Source organism: Octopus sinensis, linkage group LG25, assembly GCF_006345805.1.
Source record: "Octopus sinensis linkage group LG25, ASM634580v1, whole genome shotgun sequence".
Classification (NCBI taxonomy): domain Eukaryota; kingdom Metazoa; phylum Mollusca; class Cephalopoda; order Octopoda; family Octopodidae; genus Octopus; species Octopus sinensis.
The window spans coordinates 20,410,216-20,427,122 of record NC_043021.1 but is presented as its reverse complement, the minus strand read 5'-3'; the positions used below and the strand labels follow the sequence as shown (position 1 = coordinate 20,427,122).

Sequence of the window (16,907 nt, the reverse complement as noted above, 5' to 3'; positions counted from 1 at the left end):
AAATTTGAATCCCCTAGAACCTTCTCCAAATAATGTGAAAACCCTTCTTGCCAAATTTGGTATTATACTGCTGAACAGAAAAATATCAGAAGGGTCGTATAGGGGGAGCTACAGCCCCCTATAAATTTGAATCCCCTAGAACCTTCCCCAAATAATGAAAAACCTTCTTGGCAAGAAGGGTTTTCACATTATTTGGAGAAGGTTCTAGGGGATTCAAATTTATAGGGGGCTGTAGCTCCCCCTATACGACCCTTCTGATATTTTTCTCAGCAGTATAATATTGTTCCACTTTTATTCTTTCAATTTTGATAACACCATAAAATTGTTTCACTTTTATTCTTTATTCTTTCACTTTTGACTTCCGATTTCTTTTTCAGTGGTATAACATTGTTTCACTTTCACTCTTACACTTTTGATAAGGCTATAATATCTTTATATATAATATCGGAAGGGTCGTATAGGAGGAGCTACAGCCCCCTATAAATTTGAATCCCCTAGAACCTTCCCAAAATAATGAAAAACCTTCTGGCCAAATTTGGTATTATACTGCTGAACAAAAAAATATCAGAAGGGTCATATAGGGGGAACTACAGCCCCCTATAAATTTGAATCCCCTAGAACCTTCCCCAAATAATGAAAAACCTTCTTGGTAAATTTGGTATTATACTGCTGAACAAAAAAATATTGGAAGGGTTGTATAGAGGGAGGCTACAGTCTCCTATATGGGCAAGGACCACTTTTAAACCCTTTAGTGCTTAAACTGATCTTGTAGATGCAAGCGTAGCTATGTTAGAAAGAAGTTTATTTCCCAACTACGTGGTTCTGGGTTCTGTCCAACTGCGTGACGCCTTGGGTAAACATCTACTATAATAGCCTCAGGTTGACCAAAGCCTAGTGAGTGGATTTGGAAACTGAAAGAAGCCCGTTGTATACTTCTACTCTCTTTTACTTGTTTCAGTCATTTGACTGTGGCCATACTGGAGCACCGCCTTTAGTCGAGCAAATCGAATTCGGGATTTATTCTTTGTAAGTCTATTGGTCTCTTTTGCTGAACCGCTAAGTTACGGGGATGTAAACACACCAGTATCAGTTGTCAAGTGATGTTGGGGGGACAAACACAGACACACAAACATATATACACACATACATACATACATATAAATATATACATATATACGATGGGCTTCTTTCAGTTTCCATCTACCAAATCTACTCACAAGGCTTTGATCAGTCCGAGGCTTTAGTAGAAGACACTTGCCCAAGATGCCACGCAGTGGGACTGAACCCGGAACCATGTGGTTGGTAAGCAAGCTACTAACCACACAGCCACTCCTACACCTATATATATGTATATATATGTATATTATATTAGCAGGAAAAGGACAACAAAAACCAAGGCAGGACAGGTATCTCAAGTCATTTAGAATATTTAATTAGGGTAAAGTGAATCTGAAGTCTTACAGCCATTTCTGGGATATCCCAAGTGATAAGCTAGCATATCTGTACACTGGGTATTCCATTATCAGAGACAAGGTGAGTATGTATGAAAGATCGAGACAGGGAAACTCACAGTTTATAAGAAATAAAATAGTAGATTGAAGAATAGTAAAACAGTAGATAGAAGAATTCAGACAAGCAAATGAAGTCTGCAGTTCATCTTCTTCCAGAGGATTTGGAGGTTGGTCTGTACTTCTGTGAAGGTATAGGGCCCTTAGGTATAATCTCAGGTAAATCCAGGCAGTATTTTGACACTATGTTGCAGTGCTTTTCAAACTTTTTGCTGGAGCGGAACCCCAAGGAAACATTCCACTGGCTCGAGGAACCCCTGTGCAATAATTTAATAGTCTTATGCACACATATCTGCACACGAGAATTAAAAATTACTGCCGATTTTAGCAGTTTTGTAACTTCTTGCGGAACCCCCGGACTGTACTGGCGGAACCCTGGTTGAAAACCACTGCTATGTTGAATGTTGTGTCCATGTTGAAGGAATAGAATTAAGAATTCTACATACTGCCAAAATACTGCCTGGATTAACCTGGGATTATACCTAAGGGCCTATACCTTCACAGAAGTATGGACCAACCTCCATACCCCTTGGAAGAAGATGAACTGTGGACTTTATTCTTCTAATATAATATATACCTTCTAACTTGGAAGCCTAATATGGATCCCTAGCAGTGAACTTGGAACCTAACGGATGACCAATTATAGTACTTGCTCAGTGTACCTATTCATTTAGATCTGAGCTGAGACCCCCTTTGGTCATGACTGACCATTGGATTGCACCAAGAAAGTTACCCTTCCAGGCACAAGTCCAGGCAAGGTTGTTTATGGAAGACCAGCAGTCGCCCATGCATACCGGCCTCCCCTCTCCAAGCCACCAGTGTTATCCAAGGGAAAGGCAAAGGGGCCGATACAGCTTGGCACCTGTGATGTTGCAACTTGTTTCTACAGCTGAGTGAACTGGAGCAACCTAAAATAAAGTGTCTTGCTCAAGAACACAACATGCAGCCTGGTCCGGGATTCGAACTCACAACCTCACGATCGTAGCTCGACACTCTAACCACTGAGCCATGCGCCTTCATTTAGATCACCAGTGAACTAAATCCCTCATTCTCTTTATGTATATATATATATATATATATATATATATATATCTGTGTGTGTGTGTATGTGTGTCTATTTGTTTGTGTTTGTCGCACCATTACCACCACCACCACTTGATAACCAATGTTGGCATGTTTGTGTCCCTGTGACTTAGCAGTTTCTCAAAAATAACTGATAGAATAAGTATCAGGCTTTAAAAAAAAGTATTCAACTAAAATTCCTTCAACTCATTCAGTTAAAATAAAATTCAAGGCAGTGCCCCAGCATGGCCACTGTCTAATGACTGAAACTAGTAAAAGAATAAAAGAATACATGCATGTATATATAATGTACACACATGCGTGGAGGCGCAATGGCCCAGTGGTTAGGGCAGCGGACTCGCGGTTTCAATTCCCAGACCGGGTGTTGTGAGTGTTTATTGAGCGAAAACACCTAAAGCTCCACGAGGCTCCGGCAGGGGATGGTGGTGATCCCTGCTGTACTCTTTCACCACAACTTCCTCTCACTCTTACTTCCTGTTTCTGTTGTACCTGTATTTCAAGGGGCCAGCCTCGTCACTCTCTGTGTCACGCTGAATATCCCCGAGAACTACGTTAAGGGTACACATGTCTGTCGAGTGCTCAGCCACTTACACGTTAATTTCACGAGCAGGCTGTTCCATTGATTCGGATCAACCGGAACCCTCGTCGTCGTAACCGACGGAGTGCTTCCATCCACACACATGCATGTGTGTGTGTGTGTGAAGGCATGTGGCCTAGTGGTTAGAGTGTTGCATTCATGAATATAAAATCATGGTTTCAATTCCCAGACCGTGCATGTCATCATCATCATCATCATTGTTTAACGTCCGTTTTCCATGCTGGCATGGGTTGGACGGTTCAACTGGGGTCTGGAAAGCCAGGAGGCTGCACCAAGCCCCAATCTGATCTGGCAGAGTTTCTACAGCTGGATGCCCTTCCTAATGCCAACCACTCCAAGAGTGTAGTGGGTGCTTTTTACATGCCATCAGCACAGGGGCCAGAGGAGCTGGCATCAACCACAATCGGATGGTGCTTTTTACATACCACCAGCACGGAAGCCAGTCAAAGCGGCACTGGCATCGGCAATGTTTGGATGGTGCTTTTTACCTGCTACCAGGACATAGGTTACAACTACAATTTCCATTTGATTTGAATTTGATATTGCTTATAAAGCAAAAACTTGTAAAAACTCAAATTTAGGGTGTCATAAAGCAGCTCCTTGTAAAGTGAGTTATTATTGTATTTGGCTAACATAAACTCATATGTGCATGTGTAAAGTTAATCCAAACAAGAAAACACGAAAAAACACAGCAACGCGAGGACGTGGAACAAATAAAGTATTCTTGGACGCTCAGGAAAGAAGGGAAGAAGGAGGGTTTAACATTTCGAGCAGAGCTCTTCGTTGGAAACATAGGAGAAGGAAAGATCCCGAGAAGGGAAGACAGAGGAAAAAATATCGCTGGCGGTACTCACGAGGTCACATATTATATACATGTGTATATGTATACGTGTACATACACACATGTATTTGCATTTGTGTGTGTCTTTTTAAAAAATACAGCAGAATTAAGTTTGTGACTAAGCTGCAGAAATCCAACGTTACTTTTGACACTTCATAGTAAATAGAATTAAGAAACTTGTGAATGTAATGGCTTTTGTCTGTTCTTAAATGATTAAAATGCCTCTTCTATGATGTAATTGTTTCAACAATTTAGTACAACTCCAAGATATATCTCTCATATAAAATCCGTTCTGTGTGTGTGTGGCTTCTAGGATCTCGGGCATCTTCCATTTGATTGCGCTCAAATTTGATATGTAGATACCGATGGTATCAGGGTGTGTATAAGTCTTGAAAAAATTACAAAAATCGATTCCAGGTGAGAATGCAATCGATAAAGCCGTGGGAAATCGTTTTTCTTTGGAATAGAAAAAAGTCTATCTTTATTCCTTCTTTTGCTGGTGTCTCAAATTTAGGCTAAATCAGTGTTTCTCAAAGGGGAGGACTATGGGACGGTCGGACAAGTTGTTTTGAGAAAATTTGGTTTAAATGTTTGATAACTCAGCACTGTCCATTGGATGGGGGGGCGTTTTGCTTGTATATATATATATATATATATATATATATATATATATACACACACATAATTCAAGGGTGAATAAAAAAAATTATATGCGCTCCTGTTTTTGTAATTCATTAAAACAAAAGCAGGGGTTGAACAATTACACCATTTTTCAACAGTTTCCTTGCTTTTCAATGCAATTCTTCCAGCAGTCCACAAGCTTCCTTATTCCATTGGAGAAGGATTTTTTCAGCTGGTCATGCATCCATTTATGCACCGCTTCTTGTACTTCATCCATAGCCTATTGACAATCTTGTAAAGGATGTTTGAATGATCCAAAGAAGTGATATTTGGAAGGAGTACAACCTGGACTGTATGTAGAGTGTCCCAGCAACTCAAAACCCAATTTTTCAATTATTGCCAGCTGCGTGTGGGCATGCATTGTTGTACAACAATAACACTTGCTTTAACGACAGACCTTGGCATTTGGTGCAAGAATTTCACTATAGCCTACACTAGTAACAGTAGGCTTCTTTTCCAGGTAATGTTCCAGTGTAGGCGTTTTGCATCCCAAATAATGGTTAGGATCACTTTTTCTGTGGAAGGTTGAATCTTTCTCATTGATGATTCCAAGTGTTTCCACTCTATACTCTACTTTCTGGTTCAAAGTGAACTCAAGCTCAAAACAGCCAACTAAGTCTATTGTTCTTGTACTTCATCCATAGCCTATTGACAATCTTGTAAAGGATGTTTGAATGATCCTATATTCATTTTTCTGTAACCTGAGGGTGAGCCCTGATACATCTTTCACCATCAACATTTTTTTTTTACAATTAGGGTAATCTCCCAACAGCAAGACACCTGTTTCTGTCCATCTGACATGTTTTAAATTCTCATCAGCTGGCATAAAGCCACTTCCCTTAACCCTTTAGTATTTAAACCGGCCATATCCGGCCAAAATATTTAATCTGTTTTATGTTCGAACTGACCAGATCCAGGCTCTCACACCTATCCTACAATGTTATTCTACATTAAGTAATTACACCATCAAGATCTTGAAGATATGAGATAATGCATGATTAATTCAAATCAATGGGAATCAATAAGCCTTATGTTTGATAGAATAATCTGAACACTAAAGGGTTAATAACCCTTTCCTGTCAGTTGAGGGGTGTCTTAGTTTGTGAGCTATTTGATCTCACATGTGCTGGTGCCATGTAAAAAGCACCCAAGTATACTCTATAAAGTGGTAGGTGTTAGGAAGGGCATCCAGCCATAGAAACCGAGCTCGAGCAAGCTTTGGAATTTGGTGCAGTTCTCTGCCTTTTGCTAGTTCCTGCTGAACTGTCCAACCCATACTAGCATAGAAAACGGACGTTAAATGCTACTACTGCTGCTGATGATATGCACACACACACACATTTTATTTAGGAATATTTGTATATCTATCTAAACCCGTGTGTACAGCCAACAGATTAAATAGTTTAAGATGTAAAAAAAAAAAAAATAAAACTAACACAATCGAAAAACTTACATATACACATTTGTACTAACACACACACATACATTTATAATAAAATACATTTATGTTCAAATATATACGCACACATACAAAAGCATATAAACATTAGTAGGAGTGGCTGTGTAGTAAGTAGCTTGTTTACCAACCGCATGGTTTCGGGTTCAGTCCCACTGCGTGGCACCTTGGGCAAGTGTCTTCTACTATAGCCTCGGGCCGACCAAAGCCTTGTGAGTGGATTTGGTAGACGGAAACTGAAAGAAGCCTGTCGTATATATATATATATATGTATGTGTGTGTGTGTATGTTTGTGTCTGTGTTTGTCCCCCTAGCATTGCTTGACAACCGATGCTGGTGTGTTTATGTCCCCGTTTCTTAGCGGTTCGGCAAAACAGACCGATAGAATAAGTACTGGGCTTACAAAAGAATAAGTCCCGGGGTCAAGTTGCTCGACTAATGCCGGTGCTCCAGCATGGCCGCAGCCAAATGACTGAAACAAGTAAAAGAGTAAGGTATTTACATTTGATGACAGATGAACGGCAGTATCAGTCTCAAGATTTGTATGGTGCCTGGTACCGTGGCCTGATTACCTGCTAGATTTTTTGTAAGGTGGTAGGGAGAATGGCTCTTACGTTCGTGCATAACAAACTTACAGAAGAATCCGGAAAACTTAGTATTCTTTCAGATTCCTTCTTCTTTATATCTGGGGGCTCTAGAGCCAATTTATTTCAATTTGTGTTTGTATTAAAATGAAATCAAAACTGTTTCGTTCACCTTGTTTTCCACGCAAATATTTCTTTACAAAGAAAAACACAATCGAAGAACGTCAGAGCATTGTGATAATAAAACGAAAACTTGCGTTACAAAAGAAAATGTTTAATTATTCGGAGGCAGAAGAAAGTTTTCGAAAGTAAAGAACATCTAAGTAGACTTAAAATAGCAAATGTAAGCAAAGTTTAAATATGTCTAGTTTATTGGTAAGGCCCGAAAGCCTGGAGTTTGAACGAGCAAATAAATATAATTTAGTCATCTTCAGTCCTAATTCGAATAAAATGGTTATGGAAAGCAAAGCAAAACATTTCATATAAACGAACAGACTTTCTCTCTGGTTGCTTTTATTAATGATGGGGAAGAATATTTGTTTGTTTTTTATGTATGTTATTATCTTTCACGTATCATCACAATTCTTTGTATTTAAACTGTGATAACTTGAGCTTTTTTTCTAAAGTAAAGATTTAACAGTTTGTGAGTTTAGGTAAAGACAGCTGCGTAGACATTCCAGAACACTGGGAGGAAAGGGGAAAAAAGAAGGAAAGAGAGAGAGTGTGTGAGACAGAGATGGAGCATGAAGGAGTGAGAGAAAGAAGAGAGAGAATGAGAGAGAGAAGGATGGAGAGTGAGAATGCGTGAGAGAAAGAGGAAGATAAGGAAAGAAAGAAGGAAGGAAGGAAGGAAGGAAGGGGAGAGAGAGAGAGAGAGAGAGAGAGAGAAAGAAAGAACCTGAATGATTGAAACAGAGAATGAACGTGAATGAATGAAAGAAAGAGAGAATGAGTATGAATGAGTGAGAGAAAGAGAGAGAGGGGGAGAGAGATTCATTTCTTGTGTTGGCACAGCTAACATAGAATTGATGTCAGTCCGGCAAAGTAAGGAAATGAAGAATGCCTTTCCTTGTTTTTCTTTTAGCAAACTGCTCAGCTAATAAGATAATCAGCTGATATATATATATATTATATATATATACATACATACTTAAAAAATATATACGCATATATATGTATATATATATATAAAACCGAAAGAAAATTATTTCAACATTATATAAAATGATGCGTCAAATATGTAGTTAAAAAGGAAAGTAATTATCAAGTGACGAAGTGAAGTTTTTTTCAAATATGCCTATTGATCAAGATATGTGTAAAACAACCCCAATTTGGCATAACAGAGACAATATCATTATTATTAATCAATTGGTTATCGTGGAGTCTACAACGCCACGCATTGATAAGCTTGTGGACTGTCACAGGCGGGAAACATTTACCCTTTTACAATCTCTTAGTTTGGCCAAAAATGCATTGCTATTCGTTTTCAGGATTGTGAAAATCAGTCTCCTTCTTTTTACTCCCCACCCTAGCTTTTCTCTCTCTCTCGACGAAGAAAGAAAGAAAGACACTTTTAATTCTACGACATTATACATTTTAGCTAAGATTTTTCTGCTATATTCAGCTTCTCTTGTCTTGGATAAGAAAAAAATTGCGTGGAATCTGAACTAATTCTGTCATCGACTGTGCTTCATATACGGAAAAAAAATGCTTAACTCGAACGCATTTAATTATCGTGGAATAAATTAGAGACGAAATTAGTCGGAACCGTGGCGATTTTATTTTGGTTGATACTCCAAAAAAAATTGTTTTAATTCTTTTTTTATTTATGAATCGTTTGTGTTCATGGCACACCAAAGCAGTCCGGGAAACCCGTATCACGTGACGCTCTCAACCAATCGTTTTCTCGGCATTTCCCATTATGCGCGAAAGAAATGCGCAGACGACTAGTAATGACAACAATATGCCGTCGGAAGCTCCGGTACTCCCAGCACAGACGGAGAAACCCCAACATTATGCGTAAGTCGGCTTTCAATCGAGTATTCGTAATACACTTTCGAAATTCAGTGGCACAACGGTGCTAGATTTGTCCATTTGCTTCGTTAACGCTGTTTCCGTTTGGCGTTTTTCAGGTATCTAAAAGAGTTCCGAACACAACAATGCCCACTGTTTCTTCAACATAAATGCACCCAACATCGGCCGTTTACTTGTTTCAACTGGCATTTCATGAATCAACGGCGGCGCCGGCCCATCCGCCGGCGGGACGGTTCTTTTAACTATAGTCCAGACAACTATTGTAATAAATATGACGAGGCCTCGGGCCATTGTCCAGACGGAGAAGAGTAAGTACCCCCGACATAAAATATCCATTCACCAGCTGCTCGTTTACAAAATTCAAGTCACACACAGCCCAGAACCCACATACAAACACAAAAACGTACACAAAGACAGACCCGGACACACAAATGCACACAGATACCGACTAACTAATTAGAATCTTTTCGGTCATTCAAATTTTGGTGGGAAATCTGCCATACGGGTATTTAACTTGTAATCCTTCACTAATGACTTCTCTAAGAGCACTTGTTTCTGTTTTGTTTATTATTTGTGCGTTCGTATGTTCCCACCAACTTGTAATTCACTCCGATTAATCGTTTATTACAACACACACATCTTCTGCACATATCCGTGCAAGCCACATACTTTCTCTATGTCTGTCTCTCGCTGCTCTCTTCAACGATCTGTTGTTATTATTTGCTCTGTGTGTGTGTATCTATGTATCTATCTAAGTATGTGTGTGTGCTCAGGGAGTTGTAATTAATACAGTTTAGCCATTTGCGATATACACACACGTATATTCGTGTGCTAAGAGACCATTTCTCCGTGTGTGTTTTTAGACGGTTCTCTTCGACGATCTGTTGGTGTGGCTGGTGCTTTGCTGCCGCTGCTGTTCCTCTTCGTCTTCTTTTTTGACATGTTGTAAACAAAAATGGCGGACACATGGCAGTTGTGTTATTTACATCTTTCCATTCCAATCGCGCTCGGTTGGGCTCGATTTCCACTTTTCAACGTTCCCAGCTCGGAGAATCGATCGAATAAAGTACGTTATCGAATACTGGGAGGGTCTAAACCTTGATTTGAATCACAATTATACCTCATCCCGTGAAAAACAAAGACAAAAAAAAAAACAACAAAAATTCTTTATGTTTGAACTATTTCATTATCGTTATTTACATCTTCCCCGTTTCAATCCGTTCTAGTTCAGTTTTTGCATATTTTAAAATGTTTTCAAGAGATGGATGGTAAAATAGAGTACCAGACGAGTATCAAAGAGAGAGAAGGGGTCGTTTTAATCGTCTAAATATTTCATTCCGCCACCAAAACAATGTTTGAAATATTATTTGTGTTATTTACATCTTCGAATCCCGCCCAGGTTTAATTATCTTTTTAAGATAAAGTCGGGGAGCAATAAAATATAGTACTTTATGAAATATATTATTTAATCGACTCGAATTTCCTAGTTTTATACACCAATATTATATAAAATCATTATTTATAACTATTTGTAATATAATATCCATTCAAATACTGTCAGAGTTGAAAACTTTACCTTGTATCTTTTCCACGGGGGTCGTTAAAATAAAGTACCAGTCGAGTGTTGGCGACCCGAAATAATCAACTTTGCCCACTCCACCCCCATCCGAAAAAGAATCTGGGGCCTTGTTCCTAGCTTAGAAATTATTATTATTATTATTATTCAATGAGGATGCTCGGTGGTATTAGTATCAGTGGAGGACTGAGCAAAACACCTTTTTTACGTCATTTAATTGCATCCCTTTGCCCCTTATTTTTTTATTGAAATCACCCGGGATCAACTTCACCTTTCATCTCAAAGCTTATTTCAGGAGTTTGTTGATAAATTAAAAGTACAGACCAGTCTAGCACACAATGTAGTGGCCGTGGTTGTACAGGCGGGATTTAAATAAAATCATCGATAATCTACCCTACTCCCTTAAAGAGCAAGTGTGTGTGTGTCTAGTTCAAAAATTATCATTTGTATTTCACACCCCTCCACCTTCTATAACTGAATCCCGGAAGAGATATCATTCTTCCTACTGTGCTCCGTACAATGTTTTTTTAATATATCTTTTTATAAGCTTTGCTCTACAGACATACACATGTGCCAGTTATATATATATATATATATATATGTATGTATATACGCACACACACAATGTGTGTTTGTTACAGTTCGTAAATGATCGAAGATATTAATTAATATATGGTGTAGATTTCATATAAGTATTCAAACTAATGATTTAGCCACTCGGCCAAATCTCTCTCTTTCTCTCTCTCTACTCATATAAGATGCTAAATATTCACCACGTCGCTACTCCGTCAGTTTGGTCGCGCTGTGTCCACGAACGAATCCCCACAGGATCTTGAATGAACAAATTGTATTACGCGTATTGAGTACTCTTTCTCTATGTAAATAAACGCGCATGTATGTGGTGTGGCATGGACATTTCGTTCGGAGTATATAGACAGAAATAGAAGAGGAGAAAAAAAAAAAATCCTAAAAAAACTCCCAATACGTGTAATAGAGTTTGTGACTTTATTTTACTCTGTTCTTTCGAAGCTGTGGTGGGTTCGCTTAGTTGCAAACTCAATGAGTTTCTTTGCTTTTGTGTCGTGCATTTATTTGTTCACGCGACAAAGAGCCGGATCCTTTTGAAATGCACACACACACACGTATGGAATTCGTTCGTTTTCACGTCTGCTTTACCATACTGGCATACTCGCAGACATGTAGTTCTTTCTATCCGTGTTCGAGTGCTTGTTTAAGCCTGTTGTATGTAATTTCTCAAACTCACTATTTGTTTTCCTATTTTGTTTTCGATTTAATTCTTTAAAATTTGATTTCCCTCAAGCTCTAAGTTTAAGATAAAAAATTACCTGCTGTGAATTTTTTTACGTAATTTTTTTTGCTCGTAAGTTTAGTTTTTACGATGGGTGGGTAGAGTATGTGATAATTAGGAAAATATGCAAGTATTAAAACTGTTCTTAATTTAAACATGCTTCCATCATCATTCTCATCCTCCGGTTTTTTTTTCACTGAGTTTCTTCTTTTTCTTTTTTTTGTCGATATGTGTTCCTAGTTAGTGTGATTTATCGTTGTTTGACCCCAAGCAAATCCCTGATCCAGCGGACCTGTGATCAGTGGCATTGCAGTCGTGACTATTTCGGCTTTAGGGATATCTTAGGATACATCTGCCATATGTTTTCTCCACCCCCCTCTAAAAGAACCCCCCCCCCCAAAAAAGTAGCGTGTAATATGAGGTGTTTGGCTACTATTTCTGGCATGTCGAATGCTCGCGTAGAAAAAAAGAGGCTGTTTCGTTGGTTGATGGTTTGTTTTGAATCCATTAGGCTTCAAAGAATTTTGTCTGCTGTTGTTTCGTTTCCATTTTTTTTCATATTTTTCGAATTACTATTATTATTTTAATTAGGTTTTTATTCTGTTCTCTGTACCCCCGAACACTAGATTTTTAATTTATACATACATATACTTGGGAAGAAATAGCTAAGGAAAAAAAAAAAATTCCTTTCTACGCAGAAAAAAAAAAGAAAAAATCAAAACCAGAAAGAAATCTCTAGAATATGCCAAGTTTTCAATTTTGTTTAGCTTTTCATTTTCTCTGACAAGCTAAGAAGCTCACAGTGTTTATGTCACTTTAACCTGCGACCTTGACCTATATTCAAATTTACTTTTCACTTTCCATTTCACATACCCACATATATACATTTATATATGATTGTTGTTTTTTGTTGTAATTTCGTCGTCGGTTTTTCCAATCACCTATTTTTTTTCCACTACGAACATCGAAGTTTTTTTTTTTTTTTTCGGCCGTGTTTGGCAGGGAGGGACAGGGACCTATCGATCCTGTTGACAGTTGCTCCGACACAGCATAATGAAACTGATTCTTGTGAACGGCGACTGAGCCTCTTTCGGGTTTTGTTGATAAACAATAAACATGGCTACTTTTAAACACGCGGAACGAAAGGGGATTAAAAAAAAATAATTAAAAAAACGCCCGAGACCATACCCGAACCCCCTTTCTTAACCCTTTTAAAATTGCATGCTATCTTTAATATCAACGATCCTATTCGACAAGCATTCAATTTTTTCGCGATCCACCCGTAGTATTCGATTCTCGTCAGATTTGGCGGTTGAATAAATTACTTCCTGCCCAATTTTGTTCCCACCCTTCTCTCTCCGCCTTGCCTGCTTGTCTCTTACATTTAATTTCATTTTCTCGAAACTCCTCCACTTTAACAGAGTCATTGTTTTAAACCATGTTTCCCATCTGCTTGTTACACTTTCTTTTTATCGATAAACTGCTGTACGCAATCCACTAGACCTACTGTATAGAAGAAACAGCAGCCAAATTCTCACTCATCTTACACTTTTCCGTCTTGCAAAATAAACGAGGAGAGGGGGGGGGTTGCATCGAAGAATGTAATCAATCCTAGACGAGATGGTCACGGCAAGAAACCTTTTAGTTGTATGCTTTGTTCGATCGTCAAGCTATCCTGGTGTTAAACGACCATAACAACGATTTTTTTTTCTTTCTGCTTTTTAAATTCGTAAACGAATTATTTCCTCTTGTGTGTAAAAACGACCGAATTCTTCGTTTCATTTTCGTCTCGCCGATCCATATTTTGATATTTTTCTGTCTGAATCAAGATTTTTTTTCGATTTGACAATCAGGGATATAAACGCGTATTACTTTGGTTTTTTAGTCTTTGGTTTTAGTTGTTTAATATTAATTTAGGTGTAATGGATATTCTTGGTTGTAATAAATGGAGGAAATGAATTTTCGTAAAAACAAAACAAAAATATATATCTAATTTATTTCCATGCATCGACCGAAAATATTTATATTTGAAGATTTCTTTATTACTCGCCATATGTAAATCGTTTCTCTTTCTTTCTCTCTACCAGAATTCAGTCTTGCTTTGAGGCCGGCAATAAATTTCTTCGCAAATATGCGTTTTAGTATTATCGGTTAATAATAATAACAACAACAATAATAATGTTAATATAATAATAATAATCACTATCTGATTAATAACTGTTGTTAGAGATTGGGCCTTCACTCATCGTACTTGGACAAACTCTGCTGTTCGGAATTTTTTTTCCTCTATCGAGATTCTGAACAAACTTTGAAACTTAATATACGCATACATTCTCAGAAGATGCATCACTCTATCTATGCTTGTCTGTATGTGTGCATACCAGTCATGGGCAATTTGTGACCCGCGGGAACTTCAGAATGGCACATTTTCTTTTTTTTTTTTCTTTTTTTTTTGAAGTTGTGCTGCCTGCTTCTCGAAAATGGTTGTCTATTTCCTGGGTGTACATAGACACACAAGATGTTGATATAAAATGATGGAAGACCTGTGATTTTGATGTCTTACACACACACACATAGTTATAATTGACTTTACATATATGGATGTGTGTATAATGATTCGCAAGATTAAATTCCACCCGAATCCACCCCTTTCTCTTTTTTGTTTTGACGGTTAAAAGCACTTTTAGTTCATAGACTTATACCTATAAGCTTTTATATATATATATATATATATATATATATATATATTATATATATATATATGCATACACACACACATACATATATACATACAGCGGTAGTTCTATTTGAAAGGTTGGATATACAAAAGACATTTCGTCAGGTACATAAAATATGTGTATGTATATGCACACACACACACATTATAAATCCTTTTATTTATTTTAATATTTCTCATTGAATTCGTCTGTTTTTACGTTCTTAGTTCAAATTCCGCCGATGTCGACTTTGCCTTTCATCCTTTTGGGGTCAATGAAATAAATACCAGTTAAAGTACAGGGGTCGATAAATTAGACTTATTCCCTGCCCCGAAATTGTTTGGTCTTGTACCAAGATTTTAAAACCAATATTTCTCATTGAATTAAACTGCACGGAATATAAGAGGCAACAAAACAACAACAAAAAATCGGTGTTTTTGTGTTTAATATGCCGTCTTTTATTTGTGATACTCCGACAGACTTTAAATATGAAATGAATATTAAGACGTAATATTTCATGAATGGATCTAAGAATAGGAATGTTGAAATATTTTTGCAATAAATCACGTTGTGTTGGCAGTGAATGTCACTTAAAGAAAGAAAAAAAAGGGGCGGTAGTTCCATTTGAAAGGTTGGAAATATGAAAAACATTTCGTCAGGCACGTAAATTGCTCAGGATAGGCAGTAGGCTTTGCTGAAGTGAATTGTCGACAAGATTTCTTGTTATTTCGAGACTGTAAAAATATATTCGGTTTGAACGGCAGTTTTTAACATAATTTCTTTGTAACTAAAACATTTTAAACTTCGTATACTGGTAGGATGTGTTTATAAAACATCATTTTCTCTTGGCTTTATTGAGAAAATTCTATAGTTTGTAAGATATTTGGGGTTTTCTCCTTCAATTTCTGCAATTTCAACCAATCAATGACGTCTATTGAGTTAAAAAGCATTCTGTGCCGTATGAATATGTCCCTCGTTTAAGAAACAGATTGGGTTTGTTTACATTTGTGAAGAAAAAAAAAGATACCCTTCCCCTAACCCTAAAAGAGATTGAAATGCAATAGATCGATTCTAGGGTCATAATTATGGGTGACAATTTCATATGACACCGCTAGAAAAAACTACCGTTCAAACCGAAAAGATCCATATTTTGGTTACAAAAGCGTCTTCGTTTTTAGTCCAACGTACTCTACTCCCCACCCGCCTTATGCCAGCTTTAGGTCTCTTCTACATGCAACTACACATCTACTCACTTCTCCTCCCCCGCCACCAAATACAAAAAATGGTATTTCTCCTGATTTATAACTCTTTGCCTTTCCTTCTTTTTTTCACTTTCCCCATGATTCTCTTTCTCTTTCGCCCCTCTTTTGATGAAGGAGTGACGTTTGAAACGTTAAGACACTGTCTTTCTCCATATTTGCCAAACTTTGTATTTATTGTCTTTAAATATATTCTACTCATCATCATCATCCTCATCTTTTAATATTCATGCCTTTTGAGCGTGGCCATTGCCAACTCTTGGAGTGGTTGGCATTAGGAAGGGCATCCAGCTGTGGAAACTCTGCCACATCAGATTGGAGTCTGGTGCAGCCATTTGGTTTGTCAGACCTCAGTCAAATCGTTCAACCCATGCTAGCATGGAAAGCGGACGTTAAACGATGATGATGATTCCATGCTTATATGGGTTGGGCACAAGTGATATGTCATCGTCATCATCATCATCATCTTTTCCTTTTCCATTTTGAAATGCAGGACCATTAAACATATTACTATACTATCTAAATATGATTCTGATGCGTGTGTGTGTGCATGCATGCATGTATGATCTAGTTGTAAGTATTCATTGGAATCTAGACACGGCAATATGTAGGATTCCAGAAATATCTACATACAAGAACAGAGTCCACAGTGAGATAAAGAACATGGAAAACATCAAGTGTTGGTATGTATGTATATACTTATGTGTATTTCTTTTTTTCTCTAGTTTCAGCTCAAAGCTGTGGCCATGCTGATGCATCGCCGTTTTGCTACACTGTTATTACTAAGTGCCTCCTCTAATATGTGGCACTTGGTGGAGCACTTGGTTTGCACATCTTGCTATATATATATATATATATATGTATATATATGTATATGTATATATATGTATATATATATATATGTATATATATATATATATATTATTTTATTTTATCTAGTTTCAGCTCACGACCTGTGGCTATGCTTGTATATGTATAAATATATGTGTGTATGTAAATAAATATATATATTGTATGTATATATATATATATGTGTGTGTATGTATGTATATATATGTGTGTAGTATGTATATAATATGTGTATATATGTATATAATATATGTGTATGTATGTATAATATATGTGTGTATGTATGTATATATATGTGTATGTATGTATATATATGTGTATGTATGTATATATATATGTGTATGTATGTATA

General features: G+C 37.3%; 1 protein-coding gene across 4 annotated transcripts in view; it reads left to right on the top strand.

Annotated features, from left to right (window-relative positions):
- The first annotated feature begins 7,993 nt into the window (after positions 1-7,993).
- The window catches only part of LOC115224327 (RING finger protein unkempt), a 90,957-nt gene continuing 82,043 nt past the window's right edge, over positions 7,994-16,907 (top strand). Inside the window, exons 1-2 of one of the 4 annotated variants that reach the window (XM_036513155.1) lie at positions 7,994-8,830; positions 8,944-9,153. In XM_036513155.1, the coding sequence (XP_036369048.1) occupies positions 8,733-8,830; positions 8,944-9,153 (308 nt within the window). In that variant the 5' untranslated portion in view covers positions 7,994-8,732. The remainder of the gene's footprint in view (positions 8,831-8,943; positions 9,154-16,907) is intronic. The other 3 variants (XM_029795189.2, XM_029795187.2, XM_029795188.2) reach the window with 3 other exon arrangements.